This window comes from Echinops telfairi, unplaced genomic scaffold (genome assembly GCF_000313985.2).
Source record: "Echinops telfairi isolate 266 unplaced genomic scaffold, ASM31398v2 ScPeMD7_7469;HRSCAF=8507_1, whole genome shotgun sequence".
Taxonomy (NCBI): domain Eukaryota; kingdom Metazoa; phylum Chordata; class Mammalia; order Afrosoricida; family Tenrecidae; genus Echinops; species Echinops telfairi.
Window position 1 is genome coordinate 150,976,402 of NW_022111373.1, and position 17,511 is coordinate 150,993,912.

General features: G+C 58.2%; 3 protein-coding genes across 3 annotated transcripts in view; 2 read left to right on the top strand and 1 right to left on the bottom strand.

The window, feature by feature from the left end:
• FASTKD3 (FAST kinase domains 3) overlaps nucleotides 1–3,532 on the top strand; it is a 10,242-nt gene extending 6,710 nt beyond the window's left edge. Inside the window, exons 5-7 of the mRNA XM_004698419.3 lie at nucleotides 1,293–1,362; nucleotides 1,610–1,724; nucleotides 2,508–3,532. Coding sequence (XP_004698476.3) covers nucleotides 1,293–1,362; nucleotides 1,610–1,724; nucleotides 2,508–2,606 — 284 coding nt within the window. The 3' untranslated portion in view covers nucleotides 2,607–3,532. The remainder of the gene's footprint in view (nucleotides 1–1,292; nucleotides 1,363–1,609; nucleotides 1,725–2,507) is intronic.
• A 4,002-nt stretch (nucleotides 3,533–7,534) lies between these two features.
• CUNH5orf49 (chromosome unknown C5orf49 homolog) lies at nucleotides 7,535–9,952 on the top strand. Its single transcript, XM_004698420.2, has 3 exons — nucleotides 7,535–7,732; nucleotides 8,428–8,544; nucleotides 9,095–9,952. The coding sequence occupies exons 1-3, from the start codon at nucleotides 7,535–7,537 to the stop codon at nucleotides 9,272–9,274; spliced, it is 495 nt and encodes a 164-aa protein (XP_004698477.1). The 3' UTR covers nucleotides 9,275–9,952.
• Nucleotides 9,953–13,031: 3,079 nt separating this feature from the next.
• ADCY2 (adenylate cyclase 2) overlaps nucleotides 13,032–17,511 on the bottom strand; it is a gene marked incomplete at its 5' end in the record, with an annotated part of 199,999 nt that continues 195,519 nt past the window's right edge. Inside the window, 3 exons of the mRNA XM_004698421.2 lie at nucleotides 13,032–13,731; nucleotides 15,064–15,188; nucleotides 17,140–17,254. Of these exons, the coding sequence (XP_004698478.2) occupies nucleotides 13,579–13,731; nucleotides 15,064–15,188; nucleotides 17,140–17,254 (393 nt within the window). The remainder of the gene's footprint in view (nucleotides 13,732–15,063; nucleotides 15,189–17,139; nucleotides 17,255–17,511) is intronic.

Consider the following 17,511-nt stretch of genomic DNA (forward strand, 5'->3'; position numbering starts at 1 on the left):
TCTCTGTTGAGTTGTAACTGGACACTGTAGTCTGGATCCCTTGTGAGACCTGATTCTCCTCTCTGTTGAGTTGTAACTGAACACTGTAGTCTGGATCACTTGTGAGACCCGGGTCTCCTCTCTGTTGAGTTGTAACTGGACACTGTAGTCTGGATCCCTTGTGAGACCCGGGTCTCCTCTGCTGGGTTGTCCAGAAGGCTGTAGCCTTGGATCTTCATTAGCAAGTGTTTGAAATCCTTGTTCAACAAGCAAGGCTGTGTCTCCTGCATGTCTCAGGTAGTTCTGCGTCTTTCTCAGCAGGGTCCCTGCTATCATGACCCAGGGCTGTGTTGCCCACCACAGTGTCCCCTCCCCTGTCACACGTCCCAGGTGCTGTGCAGGAAGTGTGTGGGGGGACAACACTGCAGAGTCCAGGGCTCAGCCTGACGGTGTGCGACGGGCCAGTGCCCCAGACACTTCACCCTCTCCTGTTAAATTAACCCACTGCTGTGGGCCCCGCCAGACACAGGAGCACTGGTCCCAGGGTCTCAGAGGCTGCCAGTGTGTCTCAACTGAGTGAGCACCCCCACCCCCGGATGCTGGCACGATCTAGGGGGACTGCAGAAGCAGATCCTGTGCTCTGTCCTGGATGCTGGTCTCTAGTACAAAGGCTGTGTGTTGCTGGGGACGCTGGGCAATTCTATTCTGAAATTGAGCGGTAGGCCAAATAAGTTGGGGGCGGGGGGAGGGGGGGGGGGAGCGCGGCCTGTGCTGTGAATCTGTCGTAGCTGCAGAGATTCCATCTTTTTCGCGTGGAGCCGCTGGTGAATTTGAACTGCTGGCCCCTTTGTCTCAGGACTCCTGTCTACAAAGGACTCCAGGTCAGGGTACAGGTGGTACCCGCAGGTGGACCAGGGTGTGGCGCCGTGGGAGGGGCTCTCCCTGGGGCCACGGGATGAGCTTCTTGGAAGGCTTAGACTTTGGCTTTTGCTTAGGTCAGTGGTTCTCAACCTGTGGGTTGTGACCCCTTTAGGGGTCGAACAACCCTTTCACAGGGGTCACCCGATTCATAACACTAGTAAAATGACAGTTATGAAGTAGCAACGAAAATAGTTTTGTGGTTAGGGGGTCAGCCCAACATGAGGAACTGTACTAAAGGGTCGCCGCATGAGGAAGGTTGAGAACCACTGGCTTAGGTGTTTGGGAAAGGTGGTGTTTGCTCTGAGGGATCCACCCTCAGAAGCAAGGCTGAGAGCCCCGCTGTGTGTCCTCCGCCAGCAGGACGTCTGTCACACGATCCTCTCCCCTCACAGATGTGGAGATCAGGTTCGACAAGGAGGGCTTTGTGCTGCCGGGACCCTTGGCGGAGGACGTCCACAAAAGGTAGAGGCTGGCTGTCTCAAAAAGGTGACAAGTAGGAATCTGGAAATCAAATGCTGCTTTTCGGCATTCGAGTTTTGGGAATGTCTTGCGTTATTTTATAAATGTCAATATTACCTGGGTTCATTTTTAACAGCTTAAAAAATAACACATATAAAGATGAACACTTTTATGATTTGCTCGGCAACAGGACCAGCGAGCTTCTCGCACACTTTGATGGTTTTGCAGGTTTCCCTGGTTGTTGTTTCAGGGTGGCCCTGTGCATCGATGGTCCCAGGAGGTTTTGTGTGAACAGCAAGAACCTGCTGGGGAAAGAAGCTATGAAGCAGCGGCACCTGCGGCTACTTGGCTACGAGGTCGTGCAGGTATGGTCTTAGCTGTTCCTGTGCCCTGCTTTCCAAAAGCAGGTTCCTCTTTCAGGCAACAGCATCCCGGGCCCTGGACAGCCAGCCAGCCCAGAGCACTTCTTGCACCCTGCGTGGCCGGCTAGCACTGCAGGCCAGGAGTCAGGCCCCAGCCAGACACCCGCTCTGGAGAGTTCGCAGTGGGGGGCTTTCCTGTGCTGGCCGACCAAAGGCCTTGCCACTCTCCCCTCACATGTGCCCCGTCGGTCAGCAGGTGCCCGGAAGCCACCAAGGCTCCAACCACACACAGGACAGTAACTAACCCCCAACCCCTCGCTGCCCCCTCCTCCTCTCTCACACCTCCATCACCCAGCCAGGCACCTAGCCCCTCTGCTCCCTGAGCTCACACTCAGCTGGTCCAGGACCTATATGAAGCCCAGCTCCACACCTGCGGTTGTTACTCGCTCAGGTCTGCTTCCCGGCACTGCTGCCTGTGGATTGGTTTTCCAAAAGGGCTTCAAAAGCTCATGGGAAAATGGAATTAAAAACTATGGCTTGGCCATACAAATTTTTGAAGCCTCCTGGGATATGTTGTTGCAAGTTCCTGGAGGATGGTGCTTGCAGGCATTTGTCCCCGGGCTGAGCCCTGTGTGTCTGCTCTGGACCGTTACACATCCGTGGACCCATCCCCCAGCCTCCGAGCCCTTGCTGGGCTGAGCACTACACCCTCAGGAGTTGCAGGCCTTCTGGGGAGCCGGAAGAAGGGCTGCGCCCGGACTGCTCCCTGTCTACCTCCCTCTGCAGATACCATGCCACGAGGTTGAGATGCTGAAATCAAGGCCGGAGCTGGTGGACTATTTGCAGAGCAAACTGTTCCCACAGGGCCGTGAGCCCCACTGGTGAGAGGAGGGGTCTGGAAAAGAGGAGGCACTCTCGGGACCCCTGGTGCTATAGGGCCTGTGTGTGCTGCTGCTCCTGTAAGGGGCCTGTGGGCTGCACACAGGCGAGCCCACCATGTCGGAGGCAGGCGCCTTCAGGCAGCCTCCAGTCTCAGCGCTGCTGGCTGGGTGCCGGCACTCCAGGGGCTGATGCATCTTCCACTGTCATCATGTGCGGTTAGGGAAGCAGGCCTCCGCTGCTGGGATTTGTTGGAGCGAGCAGTATGGGAAGGAGGCCAAGGAGGGCAGTGGCGGCAGCCTGCAGTCAGTGAGTGCTCGGCATCCACCCCCAGACGGTGCAGGTTTAAGCCGAAGTCGCCCTGCAGCAGGTGTTCAGTGCTGTCCAGTCAGCTCAGACCCAGGGCGGGCCTGCCCAACAGAAATGAAGCACCGCCCCGTCCTGCACCGTCCTCACAATTGTTAATATCGCTTGTTCGTTTGGGCTCTTGTTACTTTTTAGAAGTACGGTGCAGTGGTCAGATTTAGGTCTCGGAACAATCGAGTGGATTCATGGACCACAGGCACGTCTCCAGCTCCCTGAGACCCGAAGCCCTGGATGGTATGCAGCTGCCACCCCCGCTGCGCTGAGACGTCCGTTAGAAGGTCTGCTTGGAGGGCAAACACCAGGCTCTGGTTGGCTAGAGACTGGAGAGGTCCCAAACAATGTCCCCTAGCCGTCCCTCAGGTCTGGAAATAAACTCAAAGCGATTTACACTCAAAAGTTCAAGGGTTAGGGAAGTAGGGGGAGTGGCCGGGAAAGACAGGAAGTGGGGTAGGTGATGTTATATTGATGTTACCATGAGATGAAATGGATTGTGATGCGAAACTGACCCATAAACCTTCACCAGTACACAAGACATGCTCAAAAATTAAAGGTACAAAAAATTGAAAGCAGCCTGGTGTGGTGTGGGTTGGTGGGATGAGATGGGTACTGGTATATGTGTAGGGTATGGTGTGTGTTGGTGGGGTGTGATGGGTGCTGGTATGCGTGCGGTATGGTTTGGTTTGGTGGGGTGTGATGGGTGCTGGTATATGTGTGGGATATGGTGTGGTTTGGTGGGGTGTGATGGGTGCTGGTATACATGGGGTATGGTTTGGTTTGGTGTGGGTTTTGGTGGGGTGTCGTATATGTGTGTGGTATGGTTGGGTTTGGTGGGGTGTGATGGGTTGTGGTATATGAATGAGTGGGGTATGGTTGGTTTTGGTGTGTGGATTGGTAGGGTGTGATGGGTTGTGGTATATGTGTGTGGGGCATGGCTTGGTTTGGGGCTGTGGTGTGGGTTGGTGTGTAGTATGGTATGGGGGTGTTGGGTGGGGTGGGTATGGGTTGGTTTGAAGTGGGGTGTGATAGGTGGGTGTGGTCTAGGGTGACAGTGTGTGGGGTTTGGGGTGAAGGGATTTGGTATTTGAGGCGGTGTTGGCTGGTAGAGGGCTGTCAGGTTAAGAGGGAGGGGTTCCCCACGAATCATCACAGGTCCGGTAGGCGCAATTGTACAGCGATAATAAGTAAGGATTATAGTAAAGTCATAGAGAGCATGAGAGGTAGAGGAGAGATTGGAGTAATGGAGTCAGACACAATTCATGGTAGCATTGCTCACCTCAGCCCCGCTTAATGGTCCTCATGGGGGGGAACCTGAGGAGGGAACCTGGCCACGAGAGCAGGAGTAGCCTCGGGGACCAAGAACCAGGGAGCCTCCAGGTCCCCGAGAGCCAGAGAGAGCCTCTTTTCTTTATTGCTAACCAAGCGTATCACTTTAGGGGGACATGATTATAGAATCACACGTCACAGGAAGGGGCAGTACAATAGGCATACATTTTGTAGGAAGGGGATCTGTGATAGGCATAAGTGTAACAGGAAGGGATGAGCTAGGGGTGTGCCTATAGGAATGGGAAGGTCTAGGGGTATACATGTGACAAGATGGGCAGACCCTAGAGTCATGATGGCAGCCTAATCTTGGTCATCCTTGGGTGGGTTTGACCTCTCCGGGTGTCTCCTATAAGGAAACAGACAACTATCCTTATCAGAAGGGAGTGGGCCCTACTTGTTGTGGGATAAACAGTGGTGTCTGCTTGGTCTAGACAGCTGATAACTCTCAGGGAGAATGACCCCCAATCCACTCCTGATGACCTCCAAGTGTACAGTCATTCTCAAGCAGCTAAGTCTGGCATATATTTGGGGGAGATAACTTGAGAGAAATCCTTCTGTTTCCCATGGAGGGCGCACCATCTAGATTTTAAGTGAAAGGCTGACTGCCTCCCTCACTGGGAGTCTCAGTGACCTCTGAGGTCACAGGTTCTTGGGAGAGGAAGGTGAGGAGGATCCGTGCTGGGCATTCATAGGGTTCTGCTGCCCACTAGTCCTGGACATGGGGCTGCTGTGGCACTGGCCTCCCCCACCCCCATCACTGATGCTGACAGGACCCCCACATCACACATGCACACGTGATCCTCATGGGCCCTTAGACAAGCACTGACCCAAGTGGTCCCACCAAAGACCCACTGATAGGACCCTCACGTCATACACACATGATTTTAAACCTAACACTCATGCCATCTGATGTGGACTCTGCCACCCTTGGTCACCATCGAGGACCAGTGCCAGCCTCAACATCATTTATACACACTGGCAGTTACCTAATCTGTCAACGTGAGGAAGGGGTGGAGTCTAGCCTGTCAACCAGGTTGCAGCTTGATGACCTCACTTGAAGATGGAATGGAGATAAATAGCTCACTGGAGGCTGGATGCTGCTTTGTCTTCCCGAGAGACATTCCTGTTGACAAGCCACATGGAGCTAGTCTGAGGGAGCCAGAGCCCTGGAGCTGGAGGAGCCACGTAGAGACCCATGCCAGTGCTGAGATGCTTATACTGCCACTGGATCCACAAGACTTACAAACCACTGGCCTGTGATCTTCCTGCATTCAGCATCATTGAATGTATTGCGTGAATCTGAAGAGGAATTTATGGACTAGTATCGGACATATGGGCTAATATTAGACTTGATCTGGGCTGGGATGTTTTCTTATATAATTACTCTTTGATATAAAGCTCTCTCTCGTACACATATGGATGTCTATGAATTTGTTTCTCTAGTCCACCCAGACAAACACACACACTTGCATGATCTGACAGGCATGCCTCAGTGGTTGCCAACAAGGACTAGTGACGACCTCCACGTCACGCACACGTGTCTAACCTGACTCGGCCCGCTTATTCAAAGGCAGTGCCAGCTGTAAGGTGACGAGTGTGGGCAGATGGGTGGACAGTCACTCAATGGCCATTGGTGTGAGGTTCCCTGACAAGGGCTTGGCTCTGGGGCTTGGCTGACATGGTCACTTGTGCAGTGTACCCACCCAACGAGGTACCCTCTTGCTCCCACCGTATTCTGCCCTCCTGCAGCCCATCTGCCTGCTTCCCAAACCCACAGCGACGCCAGAGAGCATGTCTAAGGGCTGCCTTGTGCTCCCTGGAGTGGCTGGCAGGTTTGAACCAGCAACCTTGTGGTGAGCAGCCTGCTCCTAACCACCCAGTGCCACCAAGCCCCTCAGGTGTCTTCAGGACAGGAGCCAGTTGGTGGGCCCTGCCTCCTTCCCTCCTGCTCTCCAGGTAAGACAGGAGAGGGGAGATGAGGTACTTACCTGCAGTCCCATCTCAAGCAGGTGCAGGGTCATGACCCTCTAGCTCAGTGAACTCTCAGAGTAGACCCTGCTACTGATCAGGAACACATGGTCCCACTTGGGGTGGGGGAGTGCAGCAGAACAGCTCAGCGGGTGGGGGAGTAGGGGATGTGCCAAGTGCTTTACGCCAGCAGCACCACCCTCAGGATACACCTGGGCCAGGACCCCCTGTGTGAGACCTCAGCCTTCTGCCCTATATGCTCGGGGTGCTGTAAGGACAATCCTGTTAGCTCTGCTCCCATCCTCCCAGTGTGGACCCAGAGGGAGCAGAGGATGCTGCTGAGAAAGGTGCTACTACCAAGCCTCTCAGGCCCCTCCTTCCCTTGTCTCCTTTAATCAGCCTCCACCCAGGTCACAGGGCAGGCACCCACCCTAGGCTGCAGTGCCCCACACACACCTGGGCTACGCCCCTCGTCCTAAGGCTGTGCCCCTTACCCGTGCTGCCCCTCAAGCCAAAGCTGCAGCCCTGACTACCCCATCCCAGGGCTGCACCGTTGCCCCCGCCGACCCCACCCCCACCCTAGGGTTGCACCCACATCGCCCTAACACTGCCTCCTGCCCACGGCTACTCTGCCTGCAGCCCCAAACAGCCCCAGCCAGAGCTCTATCACCCAAGGCTGCCTCCCACCCCAGTGCTCAGTCCCCTCCTACCCTCCGATCTAGCTCTGCGCCCCAACCCTCCTGAGGGATGCTGCCTTCAGGTGGCAGGGTAGAGTGATGACAGGTACTGAGAAAGGCAGATGAGGGGCGAAGTCCTCACCCCGCCTGGACCAGAGGCCCAGCAGCGCCTAGTCAGGCCCAGAGCTCCAAGCAGAGGCTGCTCCAACATCTGCATCCAGGCGGGAGAACAAAGAGGGCGGCCAGCACCAGGTCCCCCACCTGCAGGACCCCAGGTAGCAGAAGCCCCTTGTGACCCCGCCCCAGACCTGCCTCCGCCCTCCCGTGGTGCTGCCTCTGCTGCTCCGCCCTTAGTGACCCTGCTTTCCCCTACAGTTGCTTCAACCTCTCTGCGTCTCCCTACCCCTCGGAACCCCGCCCCAGATCGGCTGCTGTCCCTCCCACTGGTCCGGCCTGCAGATGCCTCTCCCTGGCCCCGCCCCGCACTCTGGTTGCAGCTGCCACGCCTCCTCCCCTGGCCCCGCCTGCCCCTCGAATGTGAACCTCTAGGTTGCCTGAGCAACCGGAGGACGCGAGCGGTGGGCCAGAGGCAGGCAGAACATGCAGGAGGCTGAGGCAGCGGCGCCAGCAGCGGCAGGCTCGTGGCTCCCGGAGGAGGAAGAGGAGGAGGAGATCACCGCTGCCAGGCTGCGGGGACTGCCGCGCCAGCTGCCCTGCTCGGCGCTGTCCGCCTTCAGCTACATCCCACCGCGCCGCCTGGACCCCAAGGAGCACAGCTATTACTACCGCCAGGGCAAGGTGGGGGGCTGCACGCCAAAGGGCTGGGAGACCCTGCCCCCGGGAAGTGGTGAGGTATTGCACCCCCAAAGCCCACTTGCTACTGGTGCCAGGGCAAGCTAAGGGTGGGGGCCCGAACCCCAAAGATCTCGGCTGCTTCTTCCGCCAGGGCAAGGCGATCTCCACTGACCTCCTTTGCTCTAATGCCTTATGCCCCGCGGGAGCACATAGGACACGGCCCCGCCTAGTACAAACCTACTGGACCAACTGATCACAAAGAAGCCCCACGTCCCCAAAGAGGCCACACGCATAGGAACAGCGGCTTGCTGCCATCACCAGGGGCCATGGAGTCCTTTGACCCGTAGCGTAGCGACGCTGCACAACAGAATGAAACCATGCCCAGCCCTGCGCCATCCTCGGTTGTTCCTACACCCGGGCCCATTGCTACAGCCACTGTGCCAATCCATCTCCTTAAGGGCCTTCCTCTATTTCACTGCCCCTCCACTTCACCAAGCATGATGTCCTTCTCCAGGGACTGGCCTCTCCAAAGTGAGTGAGACCAAGTCCCACCATTCTCGTTAGGACAGAGTAGACAGTCCCCTGGGTTTCTGAAGGGGTCAGTCCCCGTGGGAGCAGCCAGCCTCTCCTTTCTCTTGCGGAGCCACTGGTGGGCTTGAACAGCTGGCTACTGAGCAGTGCCCCTTCCCTGCTCCCAGACAGGAATCGTCTCACTCTACGACTGTGTTTTCAATCGGGACCTCGGCTACAACCAGGCTTCACACCGCGACGACCGGCAGCACGCTAAGAACTTGGGGCTGCACGTGCAGGAGGAGGTGCGAGGGGCAAGCGTTTACGCAGGCAGGCCCTGGGCAGGGCCCTGAGCCCCCAACAGTGCCGGGGGAAAGGTTTGGCTAAGGGCCCCTGGAAGTCCCAGGCCAGAAAACAGTGTGGTCTGCAGCTGTCTCCGACAAGCTGAGGCCCACATTAGTCGGAACTGACAGATGAGCAATTGGCTCTTTAGTAAGGGTTAGACCCAGAAAACTGGGGTTCAAACCCCCAGTGGCTCTACAGGAGCAAGACGAGGCTGTCTGCTCCTGTAATGATTGAAAGGGTCTCTCTAGAGCAGTGGGCTTGGGGATGTCCTGGTTGTCTGGCCAGTAGATGGAAGGGGCCAACAGTCCCCTCAGGTAAGCAGGTGCCCAGGTGACTCCAACTGGTGCGCTCCTTACAGCCAAGCCCTGACCCCCGGCTGCAGGGCAAGGTGAACCCTGGTAGGCAAGCCTTGTTCCTCATGTGCCCCATGTGTGTGCCCTATGTCTGTGCCTGTCTGTGCCCCCGTGTGTGCCATGTGCTGTGTGCTGTGATGCATGCATGTCCCCACAGGAGCGGGAGCGGCCAGTGGGCGTGCGGACATCCTCTATTTATGGGAAGCGCATCCACCTACCGGTGGAACCCCTGAACCGCGACCACGGGCGTGCCAACCACGTGCAGGCCGACTTCTACCGCAAGAACAACATCCCCAGCTTCAAGGATCCCGGCTTTGGGCACATCTCCCCAGCCTGAAGCATGTCGGGGGACCCCGGGGGCCATGAGGGGCACCTTTGCCTCTCATGGAGGTCTGGGGGTCACCACAAAGAGGCCCTGGCCCAGGCCCGGGAAGGCCACCTCCCTAGGGTCGATCATCAGCAAGCATGGCACGGGGACAGCTTGTGCCGGTGCAGGGCTGGTGAAGTTGAGCCGCAGCGCGAGAGCAATAAGGCTCAGGCTGGCATGCCACAGCTCCATCCGTACCTTCAGGACATGGCCCTCTCAGGCGGGACCTGGCCCCTACTCTGGGAGACAGGTGCCCAGCGCAGACTGGACTTGGCAGGTCTCTGACTGCCCAGCTTTCCCTGATCCTCACTCTGCCCAGGTCTGCAAGAAGGCTGTCGCCCCTTGGGTGCCCTGGACTCTGACTCTGGATACCACAATGCTGTCCCCTGCAGCTCAGAGTGGCAATGAGAGCGTTCTGCCCAAAGAGGGCTGCAGCCCTGGACTCTCCTGGGCCCTCGGAGGCCAGTGGTGCCTCAGGTGACCCACAGTCGACGTGATACATGAGCAGCAGGTGCACACGACCCCTCAAGACCCCAACTCCCAGACAGTTGCACACAAACCCACCCTGTCTGCCCGCTGGAAATGGCTGCTTTGCAGGCTGTTTGAAAACCCTTGGGGTGTGGGGAGGTGGCACGCACTTTGAATGTACTGAACCCTTAGAAGAAACCAACCTTCCTGAGTTGTGATTTAATTGCCCGTCGGCAGCAGGGGGGCTAATGGGTGCCAGGGTCAGTTCCAACAGGCCTGTTGTGGGCGGGCAGACACTGCACAGCTCCGGCTGAACCTGAGTCACCACATCCCGCTGGGTGCCCGAAGAAGCCCTTTCCCTTGGTCTGTGAGCACCTGCTCTGCCGGAGCTGCCTTTCCTGTTTTGAGACAAACAGCGACGAGCCCCCAAAATGCCCAGGGGACTTTGTGCCGTAAACACTAGGTGGACAAAACCCCAACAGGGGCCAGGGGCAATATCATGGCCCCTCCTTCTCCAACTCAATTCCCAGGAAACCTAGGAAATGCCTTCGTCTGGAAGTGTGTGCCGCAAACCCACAGGAGCCCAGGCATTTCAGCCGATGCGACTTCATGCTCAAGCTCCAAGGCCCTCAGGAAAGTACTTCGAAGAAGCCACTGGGGGAGGAAGGGTTTCAGGGGACAGGCAGAGGGGGAAGGGGAGGGTTTCAGCGGCTATGAGAGGGGCGTCCCTGGGGTGCAGTGGTGACGCACTCAGCTGCTAACTGAAACGCTGGTGCGGTGAGTCCACCAAGAGGAGCCGCGATGGGGCCACCTCTCAGTGCCCCTTGGAGCACAGTTCTGGCCTGAGGCACGTGGCTTGGCACACAGGCACCAAGAGGCAGCCACCTGAAAGGCTGGCATGGAGTGAAACAGCGACTCAGAGGACCGCTCCCCTCACACACACACCAGCGGTCAGCTATGCTCCTGAGCAGCGCCCCATAGCTGAGCGCGCAGGGGGCAGTCAGCGGGGCTGGGACAAGCCCTGCACGTCTCTGAGGGGTGTCTGCAAGGGGTGCAGACTCAGACATTGTGGTTGGAGAAGTCAGGCTCCCTGTCAGGGGTCAAGGGGCTTCTGGGACAGGCTTTGCCTGGCCGACCAGTGGCGTGGGGGCGGAGTTGCTAGCTGAAAGTTGGATGTGCCAGCCACTGCGGAGGAAGCCGGCTGCCTGCTTTCATACGAGTCTCAGCCCAGGAACCCATGGGGGCCTGGAGTGCGGCTCGATGGCGGGGTTCCCAGGGCTCCCCATCCACCTGTCTGCAGAGGTGGGCATGCTGCTGAGAGGCAGCTAGGACAGGGCTGGGGGGCATCCGACTTAGACAGTGGAGGAAGACAGGCATGGCCATCCAGTTCTGAAAGCCAGCCACTAAACCCCTGCAGGTCACAGGTCGGACCCCAGGCTACCCACCATGCTGGGGGCCTTGTCTCCACTCAGCAGCCCCTCACCTTGGCTTCCTCAGTTGGCAAATGCAGGAGGATGGGCTCCGGCCCCGGGTCTCCAGCTGGCTAAGGCCCAGGAGCAAACAGGAGGCCCCAAACCTCCACTCACCTGGCTCACAGGTGTGGGCTAGAGGCTGGGTCCACCTGAAGTGGTCAGCTCCAAGCGCTGGAGGCCTATGGTCCAATGCCACTGTGAGGGCCTGCGGTGACACGGGGCTTGCTGATGCAGGTCCTGAAAGGGTGCTGCTCAGTGAGCCAGGTGGGCGAGGGAGGCAGTGTTGGGGAACCAAGTCCAGCGCATCCGGTGGAGAGCTTGGTGGCCCACCCAGAAGTGGGTGGACAGTGATATGGGCAGTGGCCAGGATGGACACTGTCAGTCCCAGGATGCCCCGGGGGGCAGCTGCCAGTCTTCTTGCTGGTGGGAAGTGGAACCAAACAGCTGCTGGCTCCAGCGGGAGGCCCTGACACTGCCAACTGGTGGACAGTCAGGGGAATGCAGCCAACAGGGAACCACAGGGCCCTGGGAAAGGGTGCCTGGCTGGGCGGGGCAGAGAACAGGTCTTGGGGAACTCAGGCCCAAGGACAAGGAGCGCTTAGCAGGCCCACAGGCTGGGGGTGGGGGACACCCCAAAGCAGGGCCAGTCTGCTGCATGATCTACAAGATCACAGCACCAGGGCAGAACCCACCGCAACTAGGACAGCCCTCTCCGAGCTGCATCACCATGCCCTCCTCCGTCTGCCACCTCCACCTCTACCTCCACCTCCATGACCTCATCACCTCCACGAGCCCTACACCTCCACTACGTCTGCCACCTCCACCAGTTCATCATCGTCTCCACTGCATCCACTGCCTCTACAGCCTGTCACCTGCACTCTGATATCACCTGCAATATCACTATTATTACCACCACCATCACTGCCACCCCCACCACCTCCATTATCACCTCCGCCATTACTGCCACCTCCACTACCACCATCACCATCAGCACCACCACATCTACCACCAGCATCGCCTCCACCATCACACCTACCACCACCACCGTCAGCGCAACCACCATGTCCGCTCAGAGTGCAAAGCGACATCAAGGTGACTGGCAGCCTTGCACCAGCAGCTTTGTTTTTAGACATTCGATGGCTCAGAGGGTTTCTGTTGTTCACCCACTGGGGCAAGATCGCAGAACTGGGTGCAGCCCTAACACGGGATGGTGTGGATGGTGCCGGGCTGAGCACTGTGCTGCTCTCTTGTCCCTGGGATTGCTGTGCGCTGGTGCTGACTCGGCACCTCACACAAGAGCCACGGGTTTAAGGAAACCCAGCAAGTCAGAGCTGGATTGGCACGATCAGAATCTTGAAGTCTTCTCTCCAAAACAGAATGAACTTGGGCTCCAACTCCTCCGATGTATCAGGCAGGGTGTCGGTGTGAGCTCGGACTTGGTGGTGGCAGGTTTTCACTGTGTGTGTGTGTGTACGTACAAGCTTGGCAGTGTCCCTGGACACAGCCTACTGGGCAGAGTGGAGGTCCTGGGAGAAGATAACCTTCGTACATGCAAGTGTCCCCTGACAAAGCCCTCTAGAGGTGGCGACACCTTGGCCAGCCTCCTCTTTCTTCCAAGGGCCCTGCCTCCAAGGGCATTGCCTGGGCTGCCAACTCTGTCCATCTGTCCAACTACCAGCAACTCTGGGAAGTCCATCCTGCCTGCTCCCCACGTGCCCGCTGCCACATCTCCAGGGGAATCAGGCATGCAGGCTGTGGGGCACCGAGAAATGACACAGATGCCCAACCAAAGTACAGAAAACGTTTAATGGGTTTACCTTACAAAAGACAATGGCATCAAAACAGCAGAGGCACCTGGGACAGGACGGTACCCTGTGGTGAAACTGAGGGTGGTGACGTGCTGCTGGCATGAGACAAAGGGGGGCGGGGGGTGGGTAAGGCTGACGGGACACAGGAGGGATGCAGGCCGCCCCCGTGGCCGGCGCACAAACATCATGTTGAGTATCGCACTAGCGGATGCAGTTGGCGAGCTACCGTGGGTTCCGGGAAATAACCATGCACCAGAAGAGAATGTACACCCCCTAGTTTTATTGCCTTAAGAATTTGAGTTGGTTTCACCTCTTCCGGCGGCGTCCATCCTGGGCAGCAGGTGGCGAGCCACCCCTTCCGCTCACCCACCTGCTCGCTGGCAGGGAAGCACAGAGCAGACAGCCAGCCTGGGGGCAGTCTGCGGCCTGCAGGTCATAGAGCATGGACTGGGGTGAGGGCAGGGTCGCAGTTGGAAAGCGTGGGCACCGCCCCGGGCAGTGTCGTGCGGCCAGGTGGCCAGGCCCTTCAGGAGGCCATGTAGCTCTGGGAGAGTGACCGGGACATGTCTGTGGCCACAAAGTATGTCTTCAGATCCCCCTTGCCCTTGACATTGATGACCCCGCGGCAGGAGCAGGTGTAGCCCAGGGTCTGCAGGGCCAGGCTGGTCTCCTCGGTCACCTGAGGGGCACATGAGAGACGAGAATGTGGTTAGGAGGCTATCAGCACTCACCTCTGGTGCCCTGGGTGCACAGCCTCCGCCTGCCCATGCCTGAGTGCTGCCAGGGTGCCCACAAGGCTGCTCAGAAAGCCCCCCGACAGGCGAGGGAGAAAGGCCTGAAGAGTCAGCCAAGGAAACGCTGCTGGAGCTCCTGGCTGTGGGGCCGGTGCAGGACCGGACTGAATGGCTACTGCCCACAGCCTGGGTGCATGCTGAGGATGTCCACTCCGACTCGATCCTCGAGGACAGGGCGGAACTGCCCCCGTGGGCTTCCCAGACTGTCACTCTTTACAGGAGTAGAACGCTTCTTCTTTCTCCCTCAGGGCAGCTGGTGGCTTCAAACTGCTGACCTTGTGGTTAGCAGCCCACCTGGTGACCCACCGCGTGGCACAGGGGCTCCGCTATCAAACACAGCACCTGCGCTAATACCGCCCCATCCGAAGCGGCGGGGTCCAGGGCACAGAAGCCGACATGCTTTCTGCCCCGGTGCCCATGGGGGTGCTTGAACTCCCCAATGGGGAAAGCGCCCTGACCAGCTGACTGTTAGCCCAGGCACGTGAGCCCAGCCCAGCTGGGAAACACATGCAACGCCCGGGCCTGGTGCCCTGGTGATGCAGTGGGTCAGGCACCAGGCAGTAGTGGAAGCACACCAGCCGCTCTCTGGGAGAAAGATGAGGCTGTTTGCTCCTGTAAGGACACCCAAGGGTGTGCTCCTCTGCCCTGGAGGGTCCCTAGGAGTCCCAGTGGACTCAACCGGGGTGGGTCTTATGTATGCCGCTCCTGGTGAGCGGCTGTGACACAGAGCACTGGCTGGGCTGCAGGGGGGAGTGTGGCCTTTGGGAGGACACACCTGTCGCTTCCAGACAGAGGGTTTGGATGTCCCAGCTCAGAGAGAGGGCAGCAATCTCCGGCAACGAGCCCCACAGCTGGCGCCACTGGGCATGGGCAGGCGGGGGGCTACAATGGCTGACCCACTCTCAGGGCATGCAGCTAGGGGTCACCAGTTCCCCTAGTGAATAGAAGAGATGGGGAAGGGGTGTGTAGACAGCATCCCAGAGCTGAACCCCCCTTTCTCCTGGCAACACTGCCCCCTCAAAGACCCCAAGGCTGTGCGTGTCCTGTGTGGGTCACAAGTCAGATGCCCACAATCGTGGACGTGACTGCCCTGAGCGCATGGACATAGGAAATACATATTCCCCTGTTCTCAACCATGTCTCACATAAGCCCCCAAGACTCACTAGCCCCCTAACACACCAAACCAGCCGGACTCTGGCCTCTCCTTTTGGCACTACCTGTATCTTGTCCAGGACCCCAGTGCTGTCCATACGGCTGGCCACGTTGACGGTGTTGCCCCAAATGTCATACTGAGGCTTCTGTGCACCAATCACGCCAGCGATGACCGGGCCGTGGTTGATACCTGCCACACATCACACCTGGGTCAGCAGGAGTAGCAGGCAGCAGCCATACATGCAGGAGTTTCAATCAGCACATCGGTTCACCGATCTATCAATCCCGTATCATTTGCCCTGGGTCCTTTGTGGTGGCTGTTGAGAATCTGCCCAGCAGGGTGCACACACCATCCAGTGACCTGGCCAGTGTCCACAAGGTGCCACTGTCCATCCCACCTTCCCTCCTGAGTGGACCCTCCCCTGGAGCGTTTGTCTGATCCCTGCCCCCTGCATGTGCCTTCTAACTCACCCCAGGCAGCAGGGGGCGACATACTCTCTTTGACGGTCTACACTAGCAGTTCTCAACCTGTGGGTCGCAATCCCTTTGGGGGTCAAATGACCCCTTTCACAGGAGTTGCCTGATTCATAACAGTAGCAAAATGACAGTGAGGAAGTAGCAACCAAACTAATGTTATGGTTGGGGGGGTCACCACCACATGAAAGGGTTGCGGCATTCACAAGGTTGAGAACCGTTGTTCTACTGTGACTGAGGTAGGTAAGCACAGAGCGCATCAGTTTTACCCTCCACAGTTCCTCCTCCTCCTGATCCGACAAGTCCACTGCTGCCCCAGTGTGCAAATCCCCCTCCCCCACCCCTCAGTGCAAATCCTCCTCCCCCTGCCACCACTCAGAGTGAAAATCTCCCTCCCCCACCCCTCAGTGTGCAGATCTCCTCTCCCTGCTACCCCTGAGTGCAAATCCCTCCCCCATCCCCCTCAGTGTGCAAACTCCCCTCACCCCCTCAGTGTGTGAATCCCCCCTCCCACCCTACCCCACAGTGAACAAATCCCCTTCCCCCCAATCCTTGGAGTGCAAATCCCTGTCCCATGACCTTCGCTCATGTTTTCATCCCTCCGCCTTCCTGAACCTCTGAACTTCATCCTTGGGGCAATGACCTTGGTCCTTGCAACCAGCACCCAGTGGGTAATTGCCTTGGCCACCTATCTGCTCCACCTGGTCCTTCAGGGGTCACTCAGGGCAGCTGAGGACGCCCCTGCAGCCACGCCCAGTGACTGCGTGGCTGGTCACACCTGTCTTATGTGGAGGTGGACCACACAGGTGGGAATTGGAGCCCGCGGGAGCACTTCCTCATTCACACCATATTAGAAATCCAGACTTCTGTTTATTTACTATTTTCAACAAAGGTCCTTTCTCCCCCATCCTCACCCCCTTTTATAGAAAGCTGGGGTCTTCTCAGATTTGGATGAACTGAGTTTCAGGACTTGGGACACGATATGGCTGGTGACCCTGTAGTGGTCTCCGGGTCCACCGCTCTCACTGGTTGGGTGTGAACTGGGCAGTGTGCGCATGCGTCAGTCCCTGGTCAGTGAAGGATGCGGATTCTGTCTGTGGACTAGTGATGGGTACCAGGCCTGCTGGCAGCCTCGGGCCAGCGGCCTGCACTTCAGAAGGCCGAGACCAGCTCTGCCCACTGGACACTCCAGTGCCCGCATTCACACAGCCTGCTGGCTTCCCGACTCAAAGCCGCCGTGTAGCCTCTGTGGGCTTCCGAGGCTGTCAGCCTGTCCTTGCTGGGGTCAAACTGCCAACCTCGTTAGCAGTCCAGCCTTCACCCACTGCATCACCAGGCTCCAAGAGTCTAACCACCCAGAGGTGACTTTTCCTAGTTTCTGCAAACCTGCCTAAGGGGGGCACCTGCCCTGCTTCCAGGAGGCCATGTATTGTTCTGCTTCACCAGCCAGGAGGGCCTACAGTCCCCTCCCCCATCCCAACCTCAGTCCATCCACTTGCCAGTGGAACCAGCAGTCCTAAGGTCACGCTCACTCCCTCTTCCAGCCAGTCACAGGCCACGCCCCTCCTCCCCAGCCAGACCTAGGCCACGCACCTCCCCCTTACCACCGCCCCTCCCTCCCCCGCCTGACCCAGGCCCCTCACTGCCAACTGCCCAGCTGCACTCACCAACTCGCAGCTTGAAGTCATTGAAAGAGTGCTTGTTGATGGCCTCCAGTTTGGCCACCAGCGCGAAGGCGAACTCCACCATGGTGCCGATGTGCAGGTACTGCCGCTCAGGCTCCTGCAAGGCACCGGCCACCATCAGGGCCTCACGCGCCCTCGTACGCCCGCATCTGCTCCCCTGCACCTGCCTCTGCCCCTGCACACACATCTACACCTGCTCCCCCTGTGCTCACACCCTCACTCACACTTGCACCTGTCCCCACACCAGCACCCACTGTTTCCTCATCTGCCCTCGCACCTGCACCCGCTCCTGCCATGCCAGCACCCACACAAGCACCCTCACCAACACCTGCACTGACACACACACCTGCACAC

What these genes read in the sequence shown, in the direction of transcription:
- CUNH5orf49 (XM_004698420.2), top strand. Translation starts at nt 7,535, where the DNA reads ATGCAGGAGGCTGAGGCAGCGGCGCCAGCAGCGGCAGGCTCGTGGCTC. An exon ending in ATTACTACCGCCAGGGCAAG is followed by an intron (nt 7,733 to 8,427) that starts GTGGGGGGCTGC and finishes CCCTGCTCCCAG; the next exon opens with ACAGGAATCGTCTCACTCTA. An exon ending in GGCTGCACGTGCAGGAGGAG is followed by an intron (nt 8,545 to 9,094) that starts GTGCGAGGGGCA and finishes ATGTCCCCACAG; the next exon opens with GAGCGGGAGCGGCCAGTGGG.